Source organism: Balaenoptera borealis (assembly GCF_965194805.1).
Source record: "Balaenoptera borealis genome assembly, chromosome: 12".
Lineage (NCBI taxonomy): Eukaryota > Metazoa > Chordata > Mammalia > Artiodactyla > Balaenopteridae > Balaenoptera > Balaenoptera borealis.
Window position 1 is genome coordinate 52470368 of NC_138869.1, and position 27989 is coordinate 52498356.

The 27989-nt window shown below is 45.3% G+C and overlaps 2 protein-coding genes across 12 annotated transcripts in view; one reads left to right on the forward strand and one right to left on the reverse strand.

Annotated features, from left to right (window-relative positions):
- OXSR1 (oxidative stress responsive kinase 1) overlaps positions 1-1531 on the reverse strand; it is a 99611-nt gene extending 98080 nt beyond the window's left edge. The window contains exon 1 of the mRNA XM_082348628.1: positions 1167-1531. Within this exon, the coding sequence (XP_082204754.1) occupies positions 1167-1236 (70 nt within the window). The 5' untranslated portion in view covers positions 1237-1531. The remainder of the gene's footprint in view (positions 1-1166) is intronic.
- A 111-nt stretch (positions 1532-1642) lies between these two features.
- On the forward strand, positions 1643-27917 carry LOC309608496 (uncharacterized protein). Of its 11 annotated transcripts, none has more exons than XR_014232904.1 (6): positions 1648-1932; positions 3353-3402; positions 23653-23731; positions 24854-25086; positions 25850-27071; positions 27267-27917. XR_014232904.1 is itself a non-coding variant. In XM_082348751.1 (4 exons), exons 1-3 carry the CDS (start codon positions 1814-1816, stop codon positions 23712-23714), a joined length of 231 nt encoding a protein of 76 aa, XP_082204877.1. In that variant the 5' UTR covers positions 1651-1813; the 3' UTR covers positions 23715-23731; positions 27267-27917. The 11 variants fall into 11 exon arrangements, 5 of the variants coding, with proteins under 5 accessions (XP_082204875.1, XP_082204877.1, XP_082204874.1 ...); XR_014232905.1 differs by having other exon boundaries at positions 24859-25086; XR_014232907.1 differs by having other exon boundaries at positions 1651-1932.
- Positions 27918-27989: the final 72 nt, after the last annotated feature.

The following is a 27989-nucleotide window of genomic DNA, read 5'->3' on the forward strand; positions in this document are numbered from 1 at the left end:
AAACCCACCCCCTTCTGATTTCTAAAATCACTAGATTATTGTTGTCTAACAAATACTCCCCTCATCCCCAGTCCCCACCCTCCCCCAATCACTGTGCCTCTGTGAGAATTACAATCCATGTTTGTGCAAGTTTTGGTCTCTGTCAACTGGTATTCCCAGACCCCCTTCAAATCCATTCCACGCACAATAGCCAGGTCCATCGGATTGTATCATGTCTCTGCTTGAAGCCCTCCCATAACACTTAAAATAAAATTCCAAAATCCTTACTTTGGCTGAGAAGATCCCTAAAATCTGGCTTCTCCCTTACCTTTCTAACCTTACCAGTCTTCTTTCAGGTCCTAAAACACACCAAGCTCTTTCCCTCCTCAGGAGCCTCTGCATTTCCTCATCCCTCAGTAGGGAAAAAAATTTCCCTAGGCTCTTAGGACTCTCTCATCCTTCAGTGCTCAACTTATATGTAAATGTCTCAGAAAAAGCATCTTCCTTGAAATCGCCCCAACTAGGTCTCCACGTTATCCTCTATCAGAACATCTTGTTTCTTTCCTTCCTAGCACTTGCCAAAACCTATAATTCTTTTTATTTACCTACTTATTTACTGTCTACCTCCCTGACTAGAAAGTCAATTCCAAGCAGTCGTAAGTTGTGTCTACGTCGCTCACTGCGGTACCTGCAGCTTCATCTGGAGAGAATCCCCAGCTCCACCCCAGCAACGCCTGGCACTTCGTGTGCTTTCTCGCACGGATGCGGGAGTGAACAAAAGCACCCTAACCCATCACCCCCCGAATAGGTGGCCGTGCCCCCAACTGCAATACCCCATTTCTCGCACCGCCTCGTAAAGGCCTGTCCCACACCTGCACTTTTCGTTCTCTCTCAGACACATCTGTCGCTCAGGTTCAAACATCTGTCACTACACAAATCTCTGGTGAGCCTTTCAAACCCCACCCCACCGCGCCGCACAGGCGCGCCACTCAAAATCCCCTCCATGCCTTGCACGCGCTGCACAAACCCGGAGCCTCACCCACGCTCCCTACCAACCCCCGGGCCACTCGAGCGCCCACGAATATCTGGGAGTCCTGCGCTCTCCGAGCTCCCGCGGGTCCCCTCGTTCCCGCGTGTCACCCGCCATCCAGCGCGGCGCCTCCCCCCTCCGCGGCGCCAGCTCTCACCTATCACCTCCTGCAGCTCGTAATCGTCCCTGTTGATGGACCAAGGAAGGGCGCTGGAGTCCTCGGACATGACGGCTGCACGGCACTCGGCCCTCCCTCAAACTCGCTGACCTCCCTCTTCTCCTCGCCGCGCCTCTCCCCACCCCCAACCGCTGCCGCCGCGCCCCCACCAACCGCCTCTGGAACAGCCACGGGTCGACGGCGCCTGGCGCCGGGTGGCCGCGCGGCAGAGCAGTGGGGGGCTCGAAGCACCCGCGGACCTCGCCTCCTGCTCCTCCGCGGCCGGCACTCCCCAGCCCGGCCCAGGTCCCGGCCTCGGCCTCCGTGGCAGCAGCTACAGGAGCTTCGCCTCGGCCCAGCCCCTCTGTCCCGCCCTCCACCCCAGCCCCACGCACGGGCCAAACTTTCCCTTCTCCCTCCACCTGCCGACACGCAGCGCGATGACGTCACCGCGCCGGGCACGCCCCGCCTCGGCCCCGCCTCCAGCCGCCATTTCAAGTGTGGCTGGATAAGCAGCGAGCGAGTAAGAAACCCGAGGAGGAAGAAGTTGACAGTGGAAGGGAAGAAATGCTTTGAAAGGAATTCAACAAGGGCATCGGAAAGCCAGAGAAGAGCCTAAAGTAGCAGAAGCGGTAGCCACACTGAGCATGGCAACCAAACGGCGGCTTAGTGGAGGGGGCGGAGCCACTTCTGGCGGCGAGGGCACGTTGCCGTCTCCGCCGTCGCATTCATTGGCTTATTTGAGAAGGAATCAGAAAGGCAATAGGTGAGTGTGGACGTCAGTCATAAATTAGTCCCGCCAGCAGGCGGTCTGAGCGCTGTTCCCGGACAGGGCTCCAGTCCTTCAAGGTGGCGGGTACGCCTCTTGCTTTGCACAGTTCTCCCGAGAGACGTCGCGGTGTAACCGTCACACCCTCGAGACGTGCAGACGGCTCCGCAGGGTGTGGAGAAACCCGAGGGAGCAGCTGGGTGGGGTAGCCTTGGGGTGTGGACAACTGCCAAGTGGGATAAAAGGCCTTGGGCCATGAGACAGAGGGGAACCGGAAGCTCGCCCCGTGATGACACTTTCTTTAGGCGGAAGTTATTTGTGCAGCGCCCGTCGCGGCCTTCTCTGTAACCTTACTGGGCAAAGAGGGTGTTCGTACATACTCAACTTTGGATCTGGAGCTCAAATGAGCACCTGTCTTGGGGCCTCGGAAGGTTGGAGTTTTTCCCCTAAGGCGGCTGGGGCCATTAAACGAGTGAGGTTTGGTCCAGGAGATTTGAGGTCGTTTCAGAGGCCTTGACTTTTGTGTGACCTCATTGAACTTGAGTTTTCTCAGGTTGACCACTTAGGGCCTTTGGAGAAATTAACGAGGTGAAATTGAACACACCTGGTAAAATGGAATAAAGAGTACTGACGTGGATTGGGCTAGGTGTGAAACTCTTCTCAGCTGGACGTCTTTCAGACCAGTAGTAGTCCTTATGAAAGAGACCTTCACCCAGGCCGTGCCAGGCACTGGAAGCCCTGTGCAGGAAATCCACTGACTACAAAACCAAAGCAGTGGGACTTCCCTGCTGGCACGGTGGTTAAGAATCTGCCTGCCAATGCAGGAGACACGGGTTCGATCCCTGGTCCGGGAAGATCCCACATGCCGCGGAGCAACTAAGCCCATGCTCCACAACTGCTGAGCCTGCACTCTAGAGCCCGCGAGCCACAACTCCTGAGCCCGCGTGCCACAACTACTGAAGCGCACGTGCCTAGAGCCTGTGCTCCGCAACAAGAGAAGCCAACGCAATGAGAAGCCCGTGCACTGTAACGAAGGGTAGCCCCTGCTCGCCACAACCAGAGAGAGCCCGTGCACAGCAACAAAGACCCAACACAGCCAAAAATAAATAAATTAATTAAATAAATTTATGAAAAAAACAAAACAAAAGCAGTCAACTAGGAGCTGCAGCAATGAAGCTGTTAGTGCGTTTCCACCTGCTTGGTGGGATTGGAGAATGTTTCATGGAGGAGGAGACCCTGCATAGTTAACATGATATCAACAGGTGGAAATTGAGAGGCTAGAATATTACAGTCACAGCAAAGGTGCCAGAGTTCCCAAGTTTGGAAGCATAGCACAGGCCTTGCTATAGAGATTGGTTTCAGCCGTTAACTACTGACACCTTCTTTATTGCCACGTGTTGCCTTTTTCTTTTTGCAGGGAGAAGAGAGATGGGGATCAAATCTATCAGAGAGGAACTAAATCTGATGGTAAGGATTAGAGATGTCAAGGTTTGTACCAAAAGAAAGATCCATAAACCACAGATTCTTAAACTGGGTTTATTGGCCTGTGTGGACCATGAACAACCTTCAGAAAGTTTGGGGGTTTTTTGTGGGTTTTTTACTCCTTTGAAATTGTGTGCAGAATAGTGTGTACTTCAGGGAGGAATCTGGCCACCTTCCTCCCTTCTCTCTTCTTCTTCCCCAGTGAAAAGGAGCTACTGACCTAATAATGAAAATTCACGATGTTAATTGACCCACATTCTTGGTGGTCAGGGCCACTATGCATTCGTTGATGGGTTCTTTTCTACTTCTTCCAATGCACAAAGCTTGATGGTTTAGTTGAGCCAGAACCTGCTCTGCAGATCTGGTCATTTTATTTCCCCTGTCTCCTGGGCTTTCTCCATGTGGCTGATAGTCATTAAGGTCCCATGTTTTTAATGAGCAAGGAATTGGTGGCTGTTTGAGACCAGAAGCCGAAACCTCAATTTCTTTCTCAGCTTATGGAGTATCTTCCATGTGATAGCACTGTCATAAACACTGGGTGTACAGTGGTAAACAAAGTAACTTAGTTCCTGTTTTCATGGCGCTATAGTCTAATAGAGGAAGAGTAAACAACTCAGCAAATGCATAGATGAGGAATTATGTTACAAAGCATCAAACAGGAAAAGGCGAGTATACTGTGACAGAATAGTTAGGGAGTTTGGAGAAAACCTCTATGAGCAAACTGCGAGAGAGCCAGCCATGCAAAGTGTGTTCTAAACAGGTTACAACGGGGTTTTAGGCACTTTTGAAGCTATTGAAGTAATAATTTCATTCCTCTTAGGCCGCTGGTCCTTGTATATGGCTCCCTCAGTAATCTTTTGGGGGATGGGGGGAAAAGGGAAGTTAAGGTGATTCTGAACCCTGGCCCTAATATCAAAATTTCACCAAATCTTACCTAGGTTTCTTGAAAGTATGACATATTTTCCTGAAGAGCGGGACCTTGTTTTTCCTCACATTTGCAAAGGAGTCCTTGTCTTCTTTTGGGTTCCTCCCAAAATCAGACTCAGAAAAGAAGATTTGGGTGCAAATAGTTTATTTAGGAGGTGACCTCAAGAGGCATTCTGAAGGAGTGGTGAGGTGAGACAGGAAAGGAAGGAAAGTCATTCAAGGGTATATTAATGAGGGGAGACTGTGTGGCTATTTGAGAAACTGGAACACACCTTGGAATTGCCCCACCAACAGGCAAGGAAGCTGAGGTATTTGCCCACCAACTCCTTTTCCTCTTTATTGTGTTAATGGTCCTGTACTTCTGCCCAGCTCAGTGCTGGGAAAAGCATGCTCCGAAAGTCAGAGAATGCACTCAGGCAAGAGACACAGACAGTCCTCCTCACGTACTAGAACTCTCTGAAACCAAACGTCAGAGTAGGCCCAAAGGATATGTACGGGTAGAGACAGCATCTACTACAGTGTGTAAACCCAGAAGTTGAGAATCATTGTCTGGGCTGAAAAGCTGGGAGGGAAAGTATATTCATGCTTCCTCTTCTTTCTCTGTTGCCTTTAAGCAACTTACCTGCATTGTGTTTTGCTTTTATCACCTGCAGGGTAGAGGAAAAAGGACTGATTTCAAGATTAATGATGTGTTGAAGTGATAATTACAGCTTTAATAATTCAAGTTTTATAGGCTCCATTAAAGAGAGTTGAAGTCTATAAATTAATATGTACCTTTTGTAAGAAACCTGAATATAAAGAAAAGCACAAGTGTATGTCTCTGTCCTAAGCTGATTTTCTCAGCAGTTCCACATCAGCGCCAGGACCAACTATAAACTGCTGGAATCTGTCTCTCCCCACCCCCACCCCCCCGCCCCCTTCTCTCCAGTATCACACGTCATATGTAGTATAAAGTCATCTCTTGTGAGAAGGGATAACACCCATTCCTCACAGAGGTGTGCTTCCCGCCTGTGTGCCTAGAATGGTCCCTGTACAGGCACATATTCAGGCATGGTGTTGATTAAAAATCGATGGAGTTTGCGAGTAGAGAAGACATGCACAAGCTAGGAGTCTGGAGCCTGGGGAGAAGCTGACATCTTGGCAAACCCAGGGAATGAATGTCCAAGGTGACAGGGGCTCAGAGCCTGTAAGAAATAGGTAGATGAGAGGTTATTGTAGGAAAAAAAAAAAATCAGTCCATGCAGAAAGTAGAGTCTCAGCATCAAGCTGGGTTCTGGGCCAGAGAGTAGCTTCAGGTTCTCTCAGGCTGGCATCATGCCAACTTGATGAGCTCAAGTTGAATTGAGTAAAAGATGGGAAATACCTGACTGAGGTGGAGCAGGTGCCTAGGTGCCTGCTACTTTTCAAACGCTGTCTCTTAAAGGTTTAATATGTCTAGAAACCTCCTCCATTAGGATGTTTATTGTAACATTATTGTAATAGGGGAAAACTGGAAACAACCTTGGATAAAGGTGTCCATTGATAGAGGATTGGTAATTGCTTGTATATATTATGTAGAACATCTCAGGATAAATAAGAAATTTGTGTATTAATATTAGCTGAAGTAACAACCCCAAACTAAACTAAACTGGCTGGTTTAACCCAAAAGCTTATTTCTCACACACATATAGTCCAATACGTATGTCCTTGGTCCCTTTCCTCCAAACAGAGAATTAGATTTTGGCTCCTTCCGTCGTGGCACCACCGTCTTCTAGGATCTCCTTAGAGTCTTCCGCTGGACCCTCTGCATTCAGCCAGCTGGTTAGCTGAGAGGGAGAACACTACAAAAGCTGGCCAACACTGGAAGTTGTGTTTGTTACTTCTTCCCAGGTTGTGTTGGTCAGAACTGAAGTCAAGGAAACTGGGCCATGGCTTCTTCTGTGTCCAGGAAGAAGAAACGGGATTAGTCAACATCTAGGCAATCTCTGCCACAATTGGTAAATTTGGTTGCGGCCAAGCCAGAGCTACTGACTTATTGAGGAAGAGGAGTAGGAGGGATATACTCTTTTGTACATTTTGGACTTTATAAATCCAAGTATTACCTGTTCAAAAAAATTAATTTAAGAAGGGGAGACTGGTGAAATTATGGTTCATCCATGCTGTGAAATATTGCATAGCAGTTAGAATGAAGTGGATCTATACATACTGGAATGGAATGATCTATAATTAAGGTAAACAAGCAAGTTATAGATAAATTTCTGCATTGAGTTAGTTTGGACTACTATAACAAATTACCATAGACTGGGTGGCTTAAAACAAATATTTTTTTCTCACAGTTCTGGGGTCTGGGAAGTCAAAGATCAGGATGCTGGCAGATTTGATGTCTAGTGAAGGCCTGCTTCCTGATTTAAAGACAGCCATCTCCTGATTGTATTCTTATATGGCAGAGGGCAAGCAGGAGCAAGCTCTCATGTCTCTGCTTATAAAGGCACTAATCCCATTCCTGAGGGTGCCACCCTCATGACCTATTTTACCTCCCAAAGGCCCCACCTCCTAATATTATCACATTGAGGGCTAGGATTTCAACATACGAATTTGGGAGAGACACAAACATTGAACCAATAACATATATGTATATAAATATATGGAATAAGGTCTGGGAGATGCATGGAGGTGCAATACACATTTTCTTTTTGTGTATTGTTTGAACTATAAGAAGAAAATATTCCAATATTGTGTAACACTAACAATGTAAATTCTCTAAAGAAATTCATTAAGATCAATTTCACAAAAATATTTTGGAGGCCCATAAACATAAACCCCAGCTTCATGAATAAAGATAATGCAAATTAAAACTAAAATGAGGGGGCTTCCCTGGTGGCGCAGTGGTTGAGAATCTGCCTGACAATGCAGGGGACACGGGTTCGAGCCCTGGTCTGGGAGGATCCCACATGCCGCGGAGCAACTAGGCCCGTGAGCCACAGCTACTGAGCCTGCGCATCTGGAGCCTGTGCTCCGCAACAAGAGAGGCCGCGACAGTGAGAGGCCCGCGCACCGCGATGAAGAGTGGCCCCCGCTTGCCGCAACTAGAGAAAGCCCTCGCACAGAAACGAAGACCCAACACAGTCAAAAATAAATTAATTAATTAATTTTAAAAAAAAAACTAAAATGAGATTCCATTTCACTCTCACCAGATAGGCAAAATTTTAAAGCCAAAAAATACTAAGATGAAGAGCAACAGAAACTCTTATCCTCTTCTAGTTGGAATGTCAATTGCTGCAACCTCTTTGGAAAAAGCAGGTTGTTATTACCTAGTAAAATAGAACCTGTGCTTCTGCTATAGCCCAGCAATTCCACTCCTAAGTATGTATATTAATAACCTCTTGTACATGTGTTCCAAGTAATATACACAAGAACATCTATATCAGCATGTTTTGTAATAGCTAAATAAGTAAAGGAAAGCACTCAAATAGAATGTAAAAATAATTATTCAGTGGATACTTTACGTGGAAAGGTACTTACGCAGCTACATAAAATAACTTGGCTAAATCTCAGAACAATGATAATAGCAACAAAGTAACAAAAGAATACTTACAAGTGTGATCGTAAGTGTACATGACTTCCCTCAGGGTTGGAACAATCTCAGAAAAAGCATTCCACGTAGGGAGGAGGGGAGGACTGACCATCAGCTGAACCTGGCAGAGCCAGTAAGACTTGGATGGGTGGAGCAGAAGAAAAGTGGCATTCCTGGAAGGAGGAAAGCCCTGAACAAAGGCAGGCACAGTGAAACCAGGTTGAAGAGAGCGTTGGGCATTCCCTCACAAAAAGGGAACTCACATAAACGTCAGAAGTAGGCACAATTGAATAAGAAGGGCAAGAAAACAAAAATCAGTTTGGTGATTGACTCTAGGGGAAAGGAAAGGGATGCAACCAAGATAGGGCACACAGAAGACTTCCAAGATTCAGGTAGTGTGCTATTTCTTTTTTTTTTATTTTTATAAATTTATTTATTTATTTTTGGCTGCCTTGGTGTGCTGCACATGGGCTTTCTCTAGCTGCAGTGAGCAGGCTTCTCATTGTGGTGGCTTCTCGTTGCAGAGCATGGGCTCTAGGAGCACGGGCTGCAGTAGTTGTGGCTTGTGGGCTCTAGAGTGCAGACTCAGTAGTTGTGGCGCACTGGGCTTAGTTGCTCAGTGTCATGTGGGATCCTCCCAGACCAGGGCTTGAACCCATGTCGCCTGAATTGGCAGGCGGATTCTTAACCACTGCACCACCAGGGAAGTCCGAGTGTGCTATTTCTTAACCTGGTGATGAGTACACAAGTGCTCAACTATTCCTATATGTTTATGTGTTCTTTTAAGGTATATTTCATAATTTTAAGTTTGGTTTCTCATGGCTCAGGCAGTAATAATATTTATGGTACCCTGCAATCTGCCCATCCCTTCTTTCAAGCTGAGGGAACGTCCAACACTCTCTTCAACCTGGTTTCACTGTGCCTGCCTTTTTTCAGGCCTTTCCTTCTTCCAGGAATGCCACTTTTCTTCTACTCCACCCATCCAAGTCTTACTGGCTCTGCCACGTTCAGCTGATGGTCAGCCCTCCCCTCCTCCCTACTTGGAATGCTTTTTCTGAGATTGTTCCAGCCCTGAGGGAAGTCATGTATACATACTACTTCACCCAGACCATTTCCGGGCACTTAACTTGTGCCGCCAGGTAACCGTAGTCTTCTCTTTTTGTGAGTATTCTGTATTTCAGATTGGGTTGTGGATCACCCATGAGGAGTGGTGGATATCCTATCTGTCAGTAGGAAGTAAAGGACTTTCGTGGAGTTTTGGGTTTGGTGGTGTTGGTTATTTGCCCACCTTAAGCCGTGCCAGCATGATGACAGTCTAGAAATGTATAAAGAGCTGCATTTCTCTCCTTTTTAGGAAAATTTGCAAGAATGTATATACCATTGAATTCTCAGCCTTAGGCAGGAGTATCAGAATCTCCGAGGCACAGCAGTAGTTTATAAAAACATTCAAAAATGCAAGTATCTCTCACTAACTAAACTCAGGAACTGAATACTCACGTTTATCTTCTGATAACTTGGTGTACCTCACTCTCTGAACTCAGGAACTGGATAGATTCAGACAGCATGGAATTTAATGCCTAGGTTCATTAAATTAATATAAATTCAGATAAAAAGCCCAATGATCTTCATAGCAACAATTAGATTTAACTGTGCTAAGGGATATAAGTAAGTACCTCATGCAGTCAGTAAAATAGCCTTGTGAGGTTTTTATGCCAGTTTTACAGATGAGGAAACAAACTCAGAAAGGTTAAGAAACTTTCCTTCAGAAGTTCCTGGAAATGCTTAGCACAGCACCTGGCTTGTAAGCGCTCGGTAACTGATAGCTGTTACTTATTAGTTGGTGGGACAAGAATAAGTAAGAAAGCATTATGGAGGTGGAGGTTGAGCAACAGTGTTTCTGACTCAAGTCCGCTTGCTCAGGAAAAACAGGTTTCAGCCGCCATCTGCATGATGTCATTCACACCATACCACTGCTGCATCGTTGCTGCCCATAGCACTGCCTAATTTCTTTCTTTCTTTTTTTTTTGGGGGGGGGCTGCATTGGGTCTTTGTTGCTACGCACAGGCTTTCTCTAGTTGTGGCGAGCAGAGGCTATTCTTCGTTGCAGTGCGCGGGCTTCTCAATGCGGTGGCTTCTCGTTGCGGAGCACGGGCTCTAGGCTGGAGGGCTTCAGTAGTTGTGGCATGTGGGCTCAGGAGTTGTGGCTCACAGGCTCTAGGGCGCAGGCTCAGTAGTTGTGGCGCATGGGCTTAGTTGCTCCACGGCATGTGGGATCTTCCCGGACCAGGGATTGAACCTGTGTCCCCTGATTGGCAGGCGGATTCTTAACCACTGTGCCACCAGGGAAGTCCCAGCACTGCCTAATTTCATATTGCAGTGTCTGGGGAAGGAAATGAAGGCTTTCTCTTTGATTCTCAGTGGATTGTGAAGCCTTGTTTGCCTTTAGCACCCAACCTGAATGAGTGAATTTGGGGTTCAGGTGTACCAAAATTAAAGACGCCCCTGCCTGACTGGACATTGAGTTGGAGATATCAGGACATCGAGAAATGTGGACAAAAGTGCCCTATCAATTGCAGTGCGCCTACGTTTATGAACTATTCTCCAGGTGCACAGCTGTGAGCAGTCTGCCTAAAGATGGGATTGTCTTCCATCATCCAAAGAGACCTGGGCCCTGGAACTGATGTTACTTCCCTGGTGAATGGCAGTGGACCGTGACAGAGGGAGGGCTCTCCATGACCTTAGAGCAGAGTCTTAAGCTCCGTCCACCCCATCCAGCAGACAGAAGGTGTTACCCTACTGTTATCAGGTTCTTCTGCTTCAGTCTTGTTGGGTGGGGGGTAACTTGTTCTCACTTAGTTTTAACTCATCCAAATCCTAGAGAGAAATATAATTAATTTTAAAGATTTGGTAGCTTTGTGGTAACTATTATAGAATAGTCGGTGCTGTAATGGGTCTTCTTATGCACTTGACAAGCCTTGGGACACAGCCTGAAAGCAGGAAAACAAAGAGGAACTAACTCCATATTGCACAAGCACCAAGGTTGTCATCAGAAAGTAAAGCTGTTGCATCTGAAAAGAACCTTTCTCAATATGGAGTTGGGTAATTTCACCTGTTAACGTATGTACACATGGTGTGTATAGTGTGTTATTAACATTTCACCTGGCAGGGAGGCCCAGGAAGGAAGCAAATTTGGAGTGCCAAGGACCCCTTGGAAGGTCCTGGTGAAGCATGTAAGTATGCATGGGCACCTACAAACATGGCATACTTCGATATTAAGTAACCAGGCTGTAGAAAATGTATGGCCAGGAGGTGAGTGTGCCCACAAACTGCCTGGGGAAAGGAATGGATCTTAGGACCACAACCCCTCGATGTAGAAAGGGTAGGGAAGGAATTTGCATGGTGAAAATTTAAAGAAGTGGGCAGACCCAAGGGCAGCAGAGTAGAACCTACAACTGGGATGCTGGCACAAAGCACCCCAGCGAAGCGTCTTAGTTTTTCAACAGAGATAAAATTCGAGGGATGGATTATTAATACAATTGTCCTTGGAAGGGCCCCAATTCACAGTTATCCTGCAGCCCTTTTATCAAAACCCATGCCTTACTCACTCAGATCATGATGTTCCTTGCATACTGTAGAGATGAAACCTCATCTACCTATAATGTCCAGACCATGAGGGGAAAAAAGTAAGAGGAAATAAAAGTAGCACTACCTGCAGGTGTGTAAACAGGAAAACAGAAGAGGGAGAGCAAGCAGGGCAGGCATGCTCCAGGGTCCTTTTTTCCCCCTATTCATTCTCCCCAACCCATCCAAATCTTGACTAGGGGAAACTGTAGAAACATCCAAGACAGATAGGGAAATATGAAGAACTCAAAACATCAGAGGCTTGTGGGCTGCTTCCCCACGTATGGCTTGGGGCAGGCTGCAAGCTGGCTTGCATCATGTCCAATATACTGTAGGAACAATAATGTAGCAATGATGGAGGGCAGAGTCTAGGCCAGTGAATACCAGGATACCATACCCAGTCCCTCACAGCCTATACTTGGTCTGCAGGAGGTCAAAAGCTTCCCTGTGTCCTATGAAAGCATGTGGAAGTGCTGTACAGGCTTGTGTAGAGTTGAAATGAAAAGGCCTGCAGAGGTGGGCTTTATGGCAGAAGGCAAATGGTTGGGACCATGGACTTCAGCTCTGAGGCCTGGCATCACACTCCAGAGGCCAGATGAGGCCCCCTGCATCTCAGCAGGTAATTATAGGAACTCAGGAATCATGCCAGGTATTTCATGGCAGAACTAGAAGACAATATAAGGACCTGCTCACAGTGATCCATGGCAACCCTTTCCCTCTACCGTGAGGTCATATTTGAGCCTCTCCTTTCCCACACTCCCAGACCTTCTTGACAAGGTGAGGGGGGGAGGGAAAGAGACCTGAGAAGCAGCATTAAGAGAGACCAAGTTACTCTGAAAGACACTGTGTGAACCAGATAATCTAATATTTACCGGCAAGCTTGAATCTCCCTTTCCTGCCCAGCAGGATGGGGGCTTATAGGAAAGATTAGATTACAGAAAACAAGCTACATTGTCTTTGCACTTCTGAGTTATAGGGTGAGTTAGTGTGCATCCCTGCTCTAACCTTTTTTGTGCTTTAAACTATAGGGCAAGCATATGAAGTGTCCAGTTAAAGCCAGCCCTTTGGCTGCCACCCTCACAGCTAGGGCGGCCAGGAAAGGAGAGCCTTTGTACAGAAGCAGATCATGGGCCCAGTGTTCATCTGCAAAGTGGGCGGGACCCACAGCAGACCAAGGAGGAGACCATCAGTGGACATGGTGGGACTGTGGTTGGAGGAGCACTGCAGGGGGCTTGCAACAAACCTGTTTTGTCACTTAGGGCCTCTTGGTTGCCAGTGACAGAAAACCCAAACTGCATTAAGAATGCTAGCATTCCTGCTATAACAATAGCCAAAGTAGACATTTATTTTTCTCGTACATAAAAGTCTGAGTGTAAGCAGTTTTGGGCTGATAGTTCAACCCAATAATCAAGGTCCCGGGCCCTTCCTATGCTGTGTCTGCCATCCTCAACATAGAGCTTCTAGCTCCCACCACTGCACTGCTGCACCCACATTCCTGCAGCGTGAAGTGGGTAGGGAAGGTAGAGAACACACAGCTTTGTTAAGGTCATGAATTAAAAGTTGCATATAGGGACTTCCCTGGTGGTCCAGTGGGTAAGACTCCATGCTCGCAATGTAGGGGGCCTGGGTTCGATCCCTGGGAACTAGATCCCACATGCATGCCGCAACTAAGAAGTCCACATGCCACAACTAAAGATCCCGCATGCCACAATGAAGATCCCGCATGCAGCAACTAAGACCCGGCACAGCCAAAATAAATAAAAAATAAATATTTTTTAAAAAAAAGTTGAATAAATCTCTTTTTTAAAAATTTATTTTATTGAGGTATAGTTGATTTTCTTTTTTTCTTTTTTTTTTTTTTTGGCCACACCATGCATCATGTGGGATTTTAGTTCCCCGACCAGGGATCGAACCTGTGCCCCTGCATTGAGAGAGCAGTCTTAACCACTGGACCGCCAGGGAAGTCCCTATAGTTGATTTTCAATGTTGTGTTAGTTTCTGGTGTATGGCAAAGTGATTCAGTTTTATATATATATATATATATATATATATATATATATATATATATACACACACACATATTCTTTTCCATTATGGTTTATTACAGGATATTGAATATAGCTCCTGTGCTATACAGTAGGTCCTTGTTGTTTATTCATTCTATATATAATAGTTTGCATCTGCTAACCGCAAACTCCCAATCCATCCCTCCCTCCTCCCCCTTCTTCGCAACCACAAGTCTGTTCTCTATATCTGTGAGTCTGTTTCTGTTTCGTAGATAAGTTCATTTGTGTCATATTTTAGATTCCACATATAAGTGATGTCATATGATATTTGTCTTTCTCTTTCTGACTTACTTCACTTACTATGATCTGTTGGTCCATCCATGTTGCTGCAAATGGCATTATTTCATTCTTTTTTATGGCTGAGTAGTATTCTATTGTCTATATGTACCACATCTTGTTTATCCATTCCTCTGTCAGTGGACATTTAGGTTGGTTCTATGTCTTGGCTATTGTGAATAGTGCTGCTATGAACATTGGAGTGCTTCTGTCTTTTTGAATTATTGTTTTGTCCAGGCATATATCACTTTCTCTTGCATCCTATTGCCTGTAGCTTAATCACCTGGCCATACCTAAGGTCTCATTTAGCTGTTGCCACAAAAATGCTGTGTAACAACCACAAAATATCAGTGGTAGACAACAATAAGCATCTATTTCTTGTTCACATGTCTTCAGATCAGCCGATGTTTGGCTGGTCTATGTTGGACTCAGCTGGTCTTGGCTCCAGGCTGCAGCTTGGGTTCAAATCTGTTCCATGTATCTCTCATCCTCTTGCTAACAGCAAGCTGCCCAGGGCCTGTGCTTCTCATGGTGATGAGTTTCATGGTAATGGCGGCATACATAGGCCTTTGCAAGTCATGTATATGGATTAGGAGCTATGTAAAGAAAGTGGCCTTAGAGCAAGGTTGTGACCTTGCACAGATCTGAGCCCTTTCACTTTTACACTTACCTATCCAGGGTCAGAATGGCAAAATGAAGGCCTTAGCCCACCCAACTGCAGAAGCACATTTAAAGCCTTTGCTTGGATCATGTCTGCGAACATCCCATTGGCCAACACAAATTATACCCAAGCCTAAGGTCAGTGGAGTAGGAAGTATACCCCTCCCATGAAGGGAGGAGAGGAGGGATGGAACAAATGTCTTACGAACAATAGTCTACCGACCTTAACTACACAGAACTCTGGGAAAGCAGGGTGGCCATATGCGCAGTTAAAACTCTGGAGTTCTGTTCCTAAAGAAATAAAGGGAAGCTAGATTCTGGGGACAGTCTCTGCCACAACGTGTATCAGTCAGGAGGCAGTTTCCACTTCCAATTTAATGAAACCATGGTTGTGTTCCCCTACGGAAGCATCCTTCCTTTTGGCGCTAGGACTTTCAAACCCACTGAGCTCAAGGTTGCAGAGAAAGGTTGCACAAAAATTCCTCTGTATTTCATGTGGTGTAAAAATGAGGAGGGTCACCACATTCTTTACCCCTTGTTTCCCAAAGCTGTGCATTTTGGTTATGGGGGAGATGGCACTGTATACTAGCTGCTGACTTACGGCTTTTAAACTGAGACTTAGCCAGGCCAATCCACTGTTCTACCTAACTAGGTCTTTCTGGATGGTAGGGCATGTGTTGAGACCAGGAATTCTGAGTGTGATGCCACTGTCACACTTTATTTGCCATAGAATGTGTCCCTAAGATAGGAGCAGTGCCATGTGAGATATCACGGCAGTGGATAAGGTATTTTGCAGGTCCATAAACTAGTGGTGGTGGCAGAAATCCTGCAGGCAGGGGAGGCAAATCCACACCCATGATATGTGTCTATTCCGACAAATAACCTTTCCCCAACATGTTGAAAGGTGTCCAAGAACCAGGTGTCTGGCTGGTGCCCCAGGAAATGGTGCCATTTCTGGGTTTAATACAGCTTCTGAATAAACATTTTGGGCATTCAACAGCAGTGCTTAGGGAAATGCCTAGCAGTAATGCCTGTGTTACAGAAGAAGAACAGTTACTAATCAATGACCTCAGCTTTCAGACTTCCCTGGTGGCGCAGTGGTCAAGAATCCGCCTGCCAATTGCAGGGGACATGGGTTCGAGCCCTGGTCCGGGAAGATCCCACATGCCGCGGAGCAACTAAGTCCGTGTGCCTAGAGCCTGTGCTCTGCAAAAAGAGAAGCCACCACAATGAGAAGCCAGTGCACTGCAATGAAGAGTAGCTCCCGCTCGCCGCAACTAGAGAAAGCCCGCACGCAGCAACGAAGACCCAATGCAGCCAAAAAATAAAATTAATTAATTAATTAATTGAAGAAAAGAATTACCTCAGCTTTCATCTTAAGAAATAGAAAAAAAAAAAAAAAAAAGTAATTTGAACTCAAACAGCAGAAAAGAAATAGTAAAGACCAGAGTGGAAATCAGTAAAATAGTAAACAAAAAACCGTAGAGAAAATCAGTGAAACCAAAAATTGATTCTATGAGAAAAATCTATATAATTTTTAAACCTCTAGTCAGACTGATAAAGAAAAAAGGAGAGAGCTTCCCTGGTGGCACAGTGGTTAAGAATCCGCCTGCCAATGCAGGGGACACGGGTTCGAGCCCTAGTACAGGAAGATCCCACATGCCGCGGAGCAACTAAGCCCGTGCACCACAACTACTGAGCCTGCACTCTAGAGCCCGCGAGCCACGACTACTGAGGCCCACGTGCCACAACTACTGAAGCCCACCGCAATGAGAAGCCTGCGTACCACAGCAAAGAGTAGCCCCGGCTCGCTGCAACTAAAGAAAGCCCGTGTGCAGCAATGAAGACCCACCGCAGCCAAAAATAAATAATTAGTTTTTAAGAAAAAAGAAAAAAAGAGAGAAGACACAAATAGCAGTAAGAGGAATAAGAGGTGATATCACTACAGTTTTTGCAGATACTGAAAGGGTAATACGGGAATATTGTGAACAACTTAAAGCCAGTAAACTTAACAACTTAGATAAATTTATTGAAATACATAAACTGTCAAAGCTCATTTAAGAAGAAGTAGAAAAAAAAAAGTAGACAATCAGCATAGAGTTATATCTATTAAAATTTTGAATTTGTAGTTAAAACCCATCCCACAAAGAAAATGGTGGCAGTAGCCAGATTAGCTTGGTGAGGACAAGTCTTCTTGTTGAGCCTGTACACAGTCTTTTACCCTGTCACCATGGCCACTTTGTAAAGGGTCTGTTGACCAAGCACTAGAGAATCTAAGGAAGAGGCCATCTGATGTCCACAGGTTGGGTCCTGTTGTCCTCCCGATTATTGAGTCTCATCTACAACAGATGCCCTTGAATGATTTACACTCTGCGTGTTGCAAGAAGTCCATCTTTCCCCTAGACCTCCTTGTCACCAATCTTCTAATCTTGTTCTTTCTAAATTCCTGACCAGCTGACTATCCTATTAGTGAGTCAAGTTAGCTCTGTACCGTAGTTAGATCTGCAGCAGAGTACTGCCCGCTGGAGAATATCCCTTCACTGCCGGCTTTTGGAGCCACTCCAGAGTCAGCTGTGGTGCAGCAGTTACCCACTTCTTGCTGGTTCCAGCACGTGTGTAGATTCATCTGTACAAGAAGGCTGTGGGTTTTTTTCCTCCACTAACTTACATGTGTTCCCCTTGAGGGCATAGGTAGAATGTTGAAGGAGATATAATCAGGCAGTGGCATTGGATACAAGAGGAGTCCAGTAGTTCACTGTGCCTTTGGACCTGCCCAGTATATACCATTTCCATTTCACAATGGCAGGCTGATATGCCTCTCCAATTTTACGGTTCAGTGAACCAGGTAATACCCAGTTCATGATAAGTACTTGGAGTTGATTGGATCTCCCCATGTCTTGCCCTCCACCTGTGCTTTAGCCTATACCACCGCCAGTGATAATTTACCTATTTGTGATGATACTGCATGCTGTGGATGGCCAGGGTCCCATTTCCCCCCCACCAAGGAGGTTGTCTGTGCCTTCCTCATATACATGAGCCACTCAATTCTGAAATCCCATTTTAAGGCCACTCCTGATACCAGTTATGGTACCAGTCAGGTCCCAAAGGGAAATATAAAGGGCACACTCAAAGTGGATAATTTGAGGAGAGTTTAATAAAGGAGCTGTTTGCAAAGGCATGGGCTGGGCATAGGGAAACCAAGAGGAATGTGCAGTAGTCCAGTTTTGGCAAGGGGAGGAGATGTGGAGGAGAAAACAGATAATATCTATCTAGAACACAGTCCAAACTAGTTTAAACAAACAGGGAATATTCTGGCTCACATATCTGAAAAGTCAAGCTGTAAGTCTTAAAGCAGGGGCTCAAATGAGGTCATCAGTATCTGGTTTTTCCTCCATTCATATACAGGCAGGATCTCCTATCATGCTCCAAGGTGGCTTCAGAACTTACAGCCTTTTTCATTCAAGCACAGTAGGATCTATCAAAGGATTCACTGGTTCTCGTTGACTCTGGTTAGATCACTTGGCATGCCTGAACCGATTGTGGTGCTCAGCATCAAGGAGAGGTGTTGCTTGGTGTAGATCTGTGTCTGGAGCTGGGGCTGAGGAAAATCAGGGCATGGAGCCTGGATGAGGAGGAGCAATATTGATGTGGGTAGCGAAAATACCATGTACCCTGTATCTCTCTTCCCAGATATATGGGGCAGAGCTTTTCTATCTTTCGTACCTATGACTCACCTGGGGGTCCCATTAAAGTGCAGAATTTGATGAATTAGGCCTGCAGTGGGGCCTGAGAGTCCTTATTTCTAACAGGTTATGTTGATGCCCCCAGTCCAGGGACCACATTTTGAGTAGCAAGATTCTATGGCTGCATAGTCGAATGTGGTAGCCACTGGTCCCATGTGGCTATTGAGCACTGGAAATGTGGCTAGTCTAAATTGAGATGTGCTGTAAGTGTAAAATACACCCTGCATTTTGAAGACTTAATATGAAAAAAACTAAAATGTCATCAATAGTTTTTATATAGATTACATGTTGAAATGATATTTTAGATATATTGGGTTAAATAAACTATTAAAATTAATGTCACCTGTTTCTTTTTATTTTTTTAACATGGCTGCTAGAAAATTTAAAAATACATACGTGGCTCACATAGTTCTGTTGGATAATACTGCGTTATCCAACTCTTGAAGGAAGTAACTCTTGAAGTAGATGAAGCTGGTGTTCTTAAACCATTTTCACTTATGATACTCAATCAGAAGAGCGAATAAAGCAGAGACCTCATGAGAATTAACCTCATGGGTCCTTGGACTTGGTGCACCCTCAGGCCCTGATGACCTCGGGTTAGATAATTGCAGGTTGAATTGATGCGTAAGTGCTTAGGACAGGGGATAATGCTTGAGGGCATTATGGTAAGTGAAATAAGTCAGACAGAGAAAGACAAATAATGTATGATCTCACTTATATGTGGAATCTAAATAAACAAAAAACCAAACTCATAGAAAAAGAGATCAGATTATGGTTACCAGAGGCGAATGTTGTGGGGAGGGGGAATTGAAGTAAGGAGGTTAAAACATACAAACTTCCAGTTATAAGATAAACAGGTATTGGAGATGTAATGTGCAACATGATGACTATAATTAACAATGGTGTGTGATATACAGAAAAGTTGGTGAGAGTGTATCCTAAGAGTTCTCATCACAAGGAAAAAAAATCTCTCTCTTTTTTTTTTTAATAAATTTATTTATTTATTTTTATTTTTGGCTGCATTGGGTCTTCGTTGCTGCTCGTGGGCTTTCTCTAGTTGCGGTGAGGGGGGCTCTTCTTCGTTTCGGTGCGTGGGCTTCTCACCGCGGTGCCTTCTCTTGTTGCGGAGCATGGGCTCTAGGCGCACAGGCTTCAGTAGTTGTGGCACGCCGGCTCAGTAGTTGTGGCTCGCGGGCTCTAGAGCGCAGGCTCAGTAGTTGTGGCTCACAGGCTTAGTTGCTCCGCCCACATGTGGGATCTTCCCGGACCAGGGATCGAACCCGTGTCCCTTGCATTGGAGGGCAGATTCTTAACCACTGTGCCACCAGGGAAGTCCCATTTCTCTCTCTTTTAATCTATATGAGATGATGGATGTTAACTAAACTTGTGGTAATCATTTCACAGTATATGTAGGTCAGGTTGTACACCTTGAACTTACATAGTGCTGTATGTCAGTTATATCTCAATAAAACTGGGGTAAAAACAAGATGGAAAATTAAGTTTTAGTCATTGCATAAGCACCCAGGGGCTTTTTTTTTTACTTCTTTTTTTATGTTAAATTTTAAAAAAAACTTTTTATCTTGAGATAATTATAGATTCACAGAAAGTTGCAAGAATAGTACAGAGAAGTTTCTGAACCTTTCACACAATTTCCCCCAATGGATACATCTTATGTAACTATAGTACAGTATCAAAACCAGGAACTTGACATTGGTACAATGTGTATGTACAGTTCTTTGCCATTTTATTACGTGCAGGTCCTGTGTAACGACCACTACAATCAAGATACAGAACTACTACCACACCTTAAAGAGCTCCCTCAGCTACCTCTTTATAGAACATCCATCCCCTTTCCCTGCCAACCATCCCTGACAACCACTAATTTATTCTCCATCTCATCCATTTCGAGTAGAATTTCATTTTGATTTATTTCTAGTTTTTGGAGAGTGTCTCTTTGTGCAGATATTTAGGTACGACATTGTGTATACATAACTTATCTCAGTTCTACTTGTGTTGACATTACCAGTTTCAGTGAGGGGTAGAAACCTTTCTTCTCTTTAAGTCCCTTTACTCTCCCCTGTTTATAACTGTCTTAAGTATTTTCTCTATATAAATTGAGAACTGCATCAGACGATGCATGAGTACTCAGGACAGGGGACGATGGACTGGACCTGGTAGGCTTTGATCTTTTTAAGAAAGAGGAAATAGAAGGGACCACAGAGTCCCTCCTCCCAGCCAGCAGTCACTTCATTTCTCCCTTTTGTTTGTGCAGTTGCTTGAAGTAGAAATTACCACAGTGCTCATCAACTTTTCTAATCTATCCAGCATACAACCACTAACCTTTTGCTTAAACCTTCAGGTATAATTTAGAAAACTCAAGAGAAGGAAAACATATTATTAAATTATTTTCACTCTTTTTTTCTTCCTTCTTGATATTCCAAGATTGTTTTTCCAATCATTTATTTTTTGCTTTAAAAACTTCTACTAGCTATTTTTTAGGGGGTGGGGGTTGCTGTTGACAAATTCTCTCAGTTTTTGTTCGTTGAGAATGTCTTGATTTCCTCTTCATTCCTGATTTTCTCTGCATATAGGATTTTTAGTTGACAGTTCTTTTCTTTCAGCACTTGGAAAATGTTGTGCCACTTCCTTCTGACTTCCGTGGTTTCTGATGAGAAACTTGACATCATTCAAAATTATTTTTCCATTATAGGGAAGTTGTCATTTCTCTCTGGCTACTTTCAAGATTTTTCTTTGCCTTTAGTTTTCAGAAGTTTGACTATGATGAATATTGACATGGATTTCTTTGGGTTATCCTGTTTGGGATTTTATCAGCTTCTTGAATCTATAGGTTTATGTCTTTGCCATATTTGGAAAACTTTTAGCCATATTTATTTGAATATTTTTTAAGCTCCACCTTCTTCCTCCTCTACTTTTGAGACTCCAATGACATAAATATTAGATCTTTTCTTATAGTCCCACAAATTCCTGAGACTCTGTTAATTTTTTTTCAGTCTATTCTCTCTCTATTGTTCAGATTGGGTGATTTCTATTATTCTTTCTTCAAGTTCATTTTACTATAGAACTCATCTAGTGACATTTTTCAGTGGGTTTTTTTTTTCAGTTTTAAAATGTCAATTTAGTTCTTCTTCATCTGTTTTGTTTCTTTGCTGAGACTCTTCATTTGTTTGAAGTATGTCTGTAATTGCTCATTGAAGCATTTTTATACTGGCTGCTTTAAAATCCTTGTCAGATAATTTCAACATCACTGTCATTTTGGTGTTAGCATCTATTGGTTATCTTTTCTTGCTCATGTTGAGATTTTCCTGGTTCTCAGTGTAAAGAGTGATTTTCAGTCCTGGACATTTTGAGTATTATGTTATGAGACTCTGGATCCTATTTAAATCTTGTGTTTTAGCAGGCTTTCACTGATGCTGTCAGATAGAGGTCAAAGTTCAGGTTCCCCACTCAGCCGCTGTTGACATCCTGGGAAGGGGGTGTAGAGTGGGTGCCTAATTACTGCTGGGCCAGGGTGGGAGTTCAGGCTGCCCACTGATCCTCTGCTGAGACCACCCTGGCTGGGAGGGGAAGGATGCCTTGTTTTTGCCACACTCGTGGCTTCCACTGACAGGATGGAGGAGCACATTGCTTCTGGCAATGGCAACAGCCCTGACTCTCCACAAGGCCTTCTGACAGCACCCTGCAAGTAGGACTAGAAGCCTAGGGTCCCCGTTTATCTTGGCTGGCAGAGTGTAGGGAGTATTACAGTTTTTTCGTTTGTTTGTTTGTTTTGTTTTGTTTTTTTTACAGTTTTTTTTTTTCTGTGGTTTGACTGGAGTAGAGTAGACTGGAGTAGTCTAAAAGTTTTCTTTCTTGTTACTCTGCCCCTTCCTAGTCCTTTGGCTAGAAAGAGCAGGATTTCTTTTTTTTTTCATCTGTACCCATTTGTTTATGGGTTGCTAGCTTCTCTAGTACTCAGTCTGAGATATCTGAGGCAAAAAGAAAACCATCGGAATCATTGCCATGTCTTCCTATGGGTCCCAAGGCTGCTAGTCAGACTATCTCCGTCTCCACCCTTCAGAGTCTTCTTATTTTATTTATATATACATATAATATATATATTACATATAATATATCTATATGTATATATATGGCCCAGGGTTTTTTTTTAGCTGTACTTAACAGAGGGACTGAGGAGACATGTTTATTCCATATTGTCCTGGAACCACAAGTCCCCAGGGACTTTTAGACCATTTCTCCTGCCTCACCTGGTGAACAGCAGCCAGTGGGGACAGTGTTCACCTGAACTGATGGTGAGCTCCCTCCTCACCCACCTCCCTACCAGCCCAGCGGCCCTGCCTGTTTTTCTGTGATTCTGAGTTTGCCTTCTGGAATTTGAAATCATTCCAGCCTGGTTTGAGCAGGCATTTTCCAGTTTTCTACTACTTGCTAGCTCCCAGCCCCACCACTCAGAATTCTCCATCCACCAGAGGCCCACAGAGGCTACGCCTGCACTGTTGTGGGCCAGAACTCTATTCGTGTCTCTCAGGCTGGAGCGCACGGTCCCCTTTGCTACAGAGCGAGGCTTGCAACGCAGCTGCCGAGGAGCGGTGGCGCCTCCCCGTTTCTCCAGGGTCCGTGGTCTGGTCCTTCTCACTCAAATGCCATGCAGTTTGTGAGAGTCCCTTTTAAGTTTAAGTTAAAGGAAAATATTTTGAGTTGAAGAAAATATTTTTGGAATACTTTTATCAAGACTCAAAATTAATGAATGATTTTTAAAAAACCCCAGTGATCCAAGGTGAGATTTTCAGATGTCTGGGAATATATTATCAAAATTTTCTTCCACTTCCCCATGAGATAGGAAACAATTATTTTCTGTTTCAGTCATTCCTAATGAATGATTTTAAGATACCTACCTTAGGGAGATGCAGCAAGAGAGACATGTGTCCAAGTGAAGTAACAACAATGCTTGCACTTTTTAACTTAAAACATTTTTTCATATTTTGAAAAATTTTAGACACACAAGAACAGAGAGAAGAAATGTACCTTCAATTTAATAACTAATATATGGTCACATTTGCTTCATATAGTCTTTGTTATTTTTTTCTCTCTTAATTATTTAAAGGAAATCCCAGACATCATTCATTTCATACCATGTACTTCAGAATTAGTTTCTAACAAACTGAACATTTTCTTTATGTAACCACAATGCTATTATCACATCTAAAAAAATAGTGATAATTCTTTCACATCATCTAATACCCAAATTTCCACAATTGTCTCAAGAATGTCTTTTTTTTTAGTGGTAAAATACACGTAACATAAAATTTACCATAGTAACCAGTTTTTAAGTATATAGTTCAGTATATTTTTTTGTTTGTTTTTTTTTTAGGAAAAGAAATTCATTTAATGAGCTCCAGGGAACACTCAGCCTGCTGCCATACTAACTCATGAATTACAATGGATTGTTGGTAAGCAAGACAAGACAACAGGGAACAAACAAAACAAACAAAAATCAAGACATTGTTTCTTACTGAACTCTTCTCAAATTAGATCAAGGAATTATGGTTCAATGCCACAGCTGTAAATCATTTCTCCTCCTGGAGAGGTTAGAAGGGCTTATAATATTTACCCTTTTTTTTCAGACAGAATTTAGGTCTGAGCAAAACCTTTTGTGTCCTCCAACCTCAAAGTTTATTGGGGATGGAAGTCCAAATTTGCTGTCACATGCCATAAAAAGAATCTCATGAGCAGAGGGTCAAACTAATTTTGGAATATATGAATTATGCCCAGTGTTATTTTAAATAGAATTTTTTTCTGAGATATACATTTTAAAGTAATAACTAGAATTATGACTTATAACATTATACCAGAACATATAAGATTTTTAGAAATTTCATGTAATGTCTGAAACATTTATGTTAACATATTTCCATACAAATAACCCAAAGAAAGTTTCGTATTGTTTGTTTGTTTGTTTGTTTGTACTGCAGGTTCTTATTAGTCATCAGTTTTATACACATCAGTGTATACATGTCAATCCCAATCGCCCAATTCAGCACACCACCATCCCAACCCCACCGAAAATAGATTTTAAACTAAAATATATAAATTTTTGACCGATCTATATAACTCTGGGTTCTGAAACTTCTACATGTCACATGCATGATACATAACACACAATGTCAGCCCCAGGAGAGCGAAAACGCTCCAATGAAGCAAGCCAAAGAAACAAGTTTCAAACAAGGTAAAGTGATGTGTAGACCAGGATTTTTCAATTCTTTCCTGTCATGCTGAAGCTTCCCACTCCTGAATAACAACACATGTTTCCCTTGCCCTAGACACCCAAGAGTATGTCTCCTCTCTGGGGCATAAGAATCTCTAGAGTTACATATGTGTAGTAAAGAGTGGACCCAGCTGGCATACTCACAATGACCAAATTGTGTTGATCATACTTTAAACCAATACATCGCTCCACGATGAAGTTGGAATAAATGATATATTTGCTTTCTAGACATGAATGAGATGCCTTACTGGATATACTCCAGGAAGGCCAGAGAAACTGGAATAATTTACTGGTGAATTTCTTTCAGGATAGCCCATGATTTATCTAGAATATAATCTTTACATATCTGGATCCTTCAAACTAGACCAAAGGGAAAATCTGGGCTGCAAGCCTCAATTAGAAATGTGGTATGCTGCTATGCTGACAACTGGTGCTCCCTGACCTGTATCTTCTGAGACCAGAACCCAGTGTGGTGGATGACCAATTCTTGAGTTGAACAAAAGAAGACCTCCTACAGGGCAGTGTATCTGTTCGTTACAGGTATGGCACTTAGGGCTAAGTACCATAAGGACTACAAGAAAACAAACAAACAAAAGTAACACATGAAGCATATATGATAAGGAGGCACCACAGTCCAGAGCACAAGCTCTGGAATCACACAGGCTTGGTTCGAATCCTAGCTAAGCCACTACCATCTGTATACCCTGAAGAACAGTGGAAAGTTTAAATGTTGTTTTATCAAATTTCGAAAAAGAAGTGAAGAAAGAACCTATCTGCCAGGAAGGGACATCGTGGGGTGCAGCATCCAGTCGGGTCAGGCTCTGCATCCCCTGCTCAGAAACCTTCGCCGCCTGGCTCATGGTGATGCTGGCAGCTGAGCAGCCCTGGAGAAGGTGCTCCAGTCTCCAGGCCTCACAGAGAAGCTGGGGAGGTCCCCGGAGGAGGCTGGCCACAGCCTGGCAAGCTCTGGGTGCCTCCTGCACTCAGCTCTGAGCAGGCTCTGGCCCCTGGGCCCCTTGTGGGGGAAGGGCTGGCCAATACATATGCAGGGCTGAGGGGCCTGCAGAGCCGGTGCCCAGGCAGGGTGAGCTCTGGAGGAGAAGGCTTCCACAGTCCCCAACAGTCTCCGCATGGTGGCCCATCCGGTGCCAAACACCTGCCACCCACAGCGAGAAGTCCCAGCCACTAGAAAGTCCAGAAGGGGTCGGGCTCTGGGGCCCCGCCCTTTGCCCTTGGGCCGGGGTTTCTCCAGAGGCTGGGCTTGCATGCGCCCCCTGCCCCACCCGCCCTTTCTCTGTGACAGGTAAAATGGACATGTTACAAGCGCCAGGCTGAGCCATCCAGTGTCCAGTGCGTGCTAGACCTTGAGAGGAGGTGAAGCTAGGGAGAAGCTCTCCCAGTTTCACACTCTATTCTTGGATCGCTTGGCGCACAACCGGTTCTACATGGGCAATTTACTTTGTAAATTTCGTACCTGGCTCCGCCGCCACTGGCCCCGCCGGCCCCAGTGCCCGCCCCGCCGTGGGGCCCCAGTGGGCTGTCACCCGCTGGTTTTGCCCTCCTGGGAGGCTGCCACATCTGACCGGTACCACCCCGCTGCTCCAGCGCCTGCCTTCTGCCCTGGTCACAGGCTTTCCCACCAGGATCGAGTGCCTTTATCGCCTGGCTTTTACATCGCGCCAGAAAGGCAGTATCCCATCCAGCAGGCCAGAAACTCCCGGCTGGGGATGCTTCCCTTGGTGAACTGGAGGGATTCGCCAAAGAAGCCCGTGCTGTCTGCTCATAATTCCATCATGTTCGGCCACTCGAGAGCCATCAAGATTCCTCCACTGGGGCACAAATTTACCCTCCTGCGTTCACCACCTGAGCAGGTAGTCAAGGTTAGGAAGCTGGTACCATCTAGTCACCTCCCACTTCCTTCCCCAAAGGAGAGGGAGGTGAAGGTCCAAGAAGAGCCCCAAAGAGGCACGGCAAAGATGGAGGATCACACAGAGACCAAAGGAGAGGACGATCGGAAGAGGGGTCACTGTAGCAATCGGAATATACCATTGACATCTAGGCCCCAGGAGACCAGTGGAGTCCTCACTTCCCTCGAGTGCGATCCTGAGCCAGTGGACCTCCTTCCCGAGCACCCAGAAGACAACTTGAGTGAGAACGCCCAGATGTCTCCAATGAGCTCCTCCTCAGAAAGCCATGTCATCTGCTCAGATGGAGATCCTGGAGATGTCCTGCCTCCTTGGAAGCCTGAGTCCCATGCCATGGTGTTCTCTGCCCCAACCGCATGCTGCTCCCTGCGCTGGAGAGGCCAACAAAAGAAGTGCTGGGTGAAGACCACCGGCCCAAATCACCAGGCTCACTGATGTCTGGAAAGGAGCTGCAGCGTGAAAAATCTTCAGACATCCCATCAAGAAGCTCCTCTTCCCTGGTATCTACCAGGAGTAGGCCCTGCAAGTGGAAGATTCCCCTGCCGCTTTTTCTGCCGCTGCCGGGACTGAGGTCACCCCTGCCGCTGACAGGGGATCGAGGTGAGTGGCCCCCTCCTCCTAAGCTTCCGTGCTTAGCTGCTGCCAAAAACCTAGGCACCTTTGTTAACATAGTTAAGTCTCTCTCTCTCAGAACTAGCCCATTTAGCTCCAGGTTCCTTAGCGCACCCGACGCACTTACACAGCATTTAAGAGCTTTACACAACTGGAAGGTCACATCTTTATTTCTTATCACAGGAACACAACTTCTGTAAACTTTATTTCTGTCAGAACCTGTCTTGCCAAGCCATGGCTGGAAGAAGCTCTGGATACAGATCAGGGGCAGAAGGTCCTCAGGAGCGGCGCCCAGTCCACCCCGCGGAGGTGGTCGGCGTTGAAGTCCAGCAGGCCCTCCCGCAGGGAGGCGCGCACGGCGGGCAGAGGCACCGAGTCCTGCAGTGCGCACAGGTCCTCACAGCGCCAGAAGTTGGCCACGCTGTCGCGGCGCAGCTTCACCGAGTGATCGTGGCCCGAGCGCGGCCTCGGGGACGCTGGCTGCAGATAGGATGCCCACACCTGCCTGGGGGCCACGGCTCGCCTCCCGGCCCCTCGGGCGCCCATCGCCCGGCGGCTGCGGCCCCGCAGCCTGCGCAGGACCGGCGTCGCAGCCAGAAGACGCAGGGCCACGGGCCCCAGCTAGGCCGGCCCCTCGATGCCGCGCTCCCGCGCGGCCTCCCGCCCGCAACGCCGGCCGTTGGCGCCAACCTCATTGGCCTCCGCGCCGCGGGCCAGTATACTGTTTTTTGTTTTTTGTGTTTTTGGACACAATTTTGTACAGCCATCTCCAGAACACTTCACTGTGCAAAACTGAAACTCTGTACCCATTAAACAACTATATTTTCCGAATAATATTTGAAGTTGCCTTTTTAGAAACTTGAAGTATAGTTAATTTACAATGTTGTGTTAGTTTCAAGATTCAGT

What these genes read in the sequence shown, in the direction of transcription:
- LOC309608496 (XM_082348749.1), top strand. Translation starts at nt 1,814, where the DNA reads ATGGCAACCAAACGGCGGCTTAGTGGAGGGGGCGGAGCCACTTCTGGC. An exon ending in AGGAATCAGAAAGGCAATAG is followed by an intron (nt 1,933 to 3,352) that starts GTGAGTGTGGAC and finishes TTCTTTTTGCAG; the next exon opens with GGAGAAGAGAGATGGGGATC. An exon ending in GAGAGGAACTAAATCTGATG is followed by an intron (nt 3,403 to 8,833) that starts GTAAGGATTAGA and finishes GCCTTTTTTCAG; the next exon opens with GCCTTTCCTTCTTCCAGGAA.